The sequence below is a fragment of the Pteropus alecto genome, unplaced genomic scaffold (assembly GCF_000325575.1).
Source record: "Pteropus alecto unplaced genomic scaffold, ASM32557v1 scaffold11, whole genome shotgun sequence".
NCBI classification, from domain to species: Eukaryota; Metazoa; Chordata; class Mammalia; order Chiroptera; family Pteropodidae; genus Pteropus; species Pteropus alecto.
The window spans coordinates 15,078,751-15,080,937 of record NW_006431956.1 but is presented as its reverse complement, the minus strand read 5'-3'; the positions used below and the strand labels follow the sequence as shown (position 1 = coordinate 15,080,937).

Here is a 2,187-nt window from a genome sequence, read left to right as displayed (position 1 = left end):
AAGTACAGCATAGGGAATATAGTCAATAATATTGTAATAACTATGTATGGTGCCAAGTGGGTACTATACTAGTCAGGGGGTCACTTTGCAAATTATATAAATGTCTAACTGCTATGCTGTACACCTGAAACTAATACCAAATAATATTGAATGTCAACTGTTAATTGAAAAATGTTTGAAAAGAAAAAAAAAAAGAGATTTTCTAATCTGTGCTTTAAGGTTCTTCCTTAAATATTTTCTAACAGACTATCCGAAGAAAGGGAATCAATGCTTAACATCACATTTCTCCAAAATACATCCTCCACCTCTGCTCCAGGTATGCTATCTTTCAGAAAAATTAAATTTAAATCTAAACATTGTACCTTATCTTTTTCTATGAATTAAAGGCAGAAATGATTAAACCCGAATTTTTCTGTAGTATCAGTATAATCAGTAATTTATTTATATAAGTGAAAAAAGTAAATGGATTTTAAAAGCAATTTAATTTAAAATCGATTCTAAATTTACTAAAATTTATTCTAAGGGTTTCTTTTTATGAAAACATTTTAAGTTATATTTGAACCTTGGTGGACATTTTTGTTTCAATTTCATGAAGATTGTTTAAGAATTCAAATGTCATTGAACTGAAATGTAAAGGGCAAAGGAAAAAAACAGAACCAAGTGAAAAATCAAAAGTTTTGCTCTTGGCAGGAAAGTGACATTTTAGACTAATCACGTGATACTTTTTTCTCTCTTTCTGGATATGAAGAAAAGATTATGTCACTAGAACTGGCATCTTTTTCCAGCAAGTAGTCTTGTCTTGGTGTTTAAACTTACAGCCATGGATGGCAAGAAAGGATCTTGCCTCCATATTCCACAGGAAATATACATGGACGATACTAAAAGAGGTTTTTTTAGGGGCGTGGCATGTGACCCAAGGCAGACCACTCAGACTCTTTTTCTTGGATGTGTGACTCCTGAGTGGAGACACTCAAAGGAAGTAACTAGAGCTGAGTCAACCAATGGGAGGGCTCTAAGGAGTAGTCCAGGTGATGCCACTTCTCAGGTCCAGGTCTGTCACAGCATGGTTCTTAGGAGGCTGGGTATCAACCTTGCTTTTGTAAGCCAGCCAGTGTTGTTTTCAGCTCTTGCCTAAGTTGGTCAGAGTTAGTGTCTGTTGCTTATAACCAAGGAACCCTGACTAATACAAGATCTAATGATTTTACATACAAAGGAGAAAATTAAAAATTAAGGGTAATAGTGAATGATGAGTTTATAAAGCCTAAGTTATTAGGTTTTATAGTACTCTGAGGTTATATTACAATTTTATATTTATATTAACATGAGATTAAGAATTTCTTAAGGCAAACCTTTGGCCTCCAAACACTTTAATCACACATCTCAAGCAATAAGAAACTTTTGAGAAAGCATACTGTACATAGATATAGATGTAGAGCAGTCTCAAAATATTTACTAGTGTGTTAATATATACATTATGCAACATAAATGAAGATAATTTTAAAGGATGAGATTAAAATAATAACTACAATAGAGGTACGAATATTTCTTGGTACTTCGATGATGTTTTACAAACACCCTTATATTGATTCATACCCTCTTCAAAGACTGCTAGTCTAAGTAGTGCTGGGTAATGGATCGCAATGCCTTGAAGTCTCATATATCTTTTAGTGTCTGTTGGGATCCTGCAGAAAGAATGTGTTATACTTGGTTCCTTTAAACTGTATGGAAACAGAAAAATTCAGCTCAGAATGTGAAGAAGGAAAAACAGTAACCAAATAAGTAAAAAAGGAAAAAGGCAACTAGGTAGTATAAGAAACCCACGAGTCTGAGAATACTAAATGATTAATTATTAAAAACAGGACACACGCCCAACTATGAAAGTGAGAGGGGAAGCCATTTACCGAATCTCGCTCATGTTTGTTGACTGTTTCTGCAATGACTGTTAAACCTGAAGATCATTTTACCAACACAATCAAACAGTTTCAGAGCTAGAAGGCAACTTAATGGTCATGAAGTCTAACGTGTTCATTTTCAGGTTAGTAAACTTCAGCTAGAGAGAAGAATGAGTTTCCTGAGGACAAATGGCATTTTTACTTAGTATAAATTCTCACAAGAAAAGTAGCTAAGGAAGTAGATAAATACAAAATTCTATTAAAAATGATTGACACAAATGACTTTAAAAGGCAG

General features: G+C 33.6%; 1 protein-coding gene across 1 annotated transcript in view; it reads right to left on the bottom strand.

Annotated features, from left to right (window-relative positions):
* Positions 1–2,187, bottom strand: part of MYO3A (myosin IIIA) — a 185,990-nt gene that overhangs the window by 149,207 nt on the left and 34,596 nt on the right. The window contains exon 5 of the mRNA XM_015585601.2: positions 1,902–1,948. Within this exon, the coding sequence (XP_015441087.1) occupies positions 1,902–1,948 (47 nt within the window). The remainder of the gene's footprint in view (positions 1–1,901; positions 1,949–2,187) is intronic.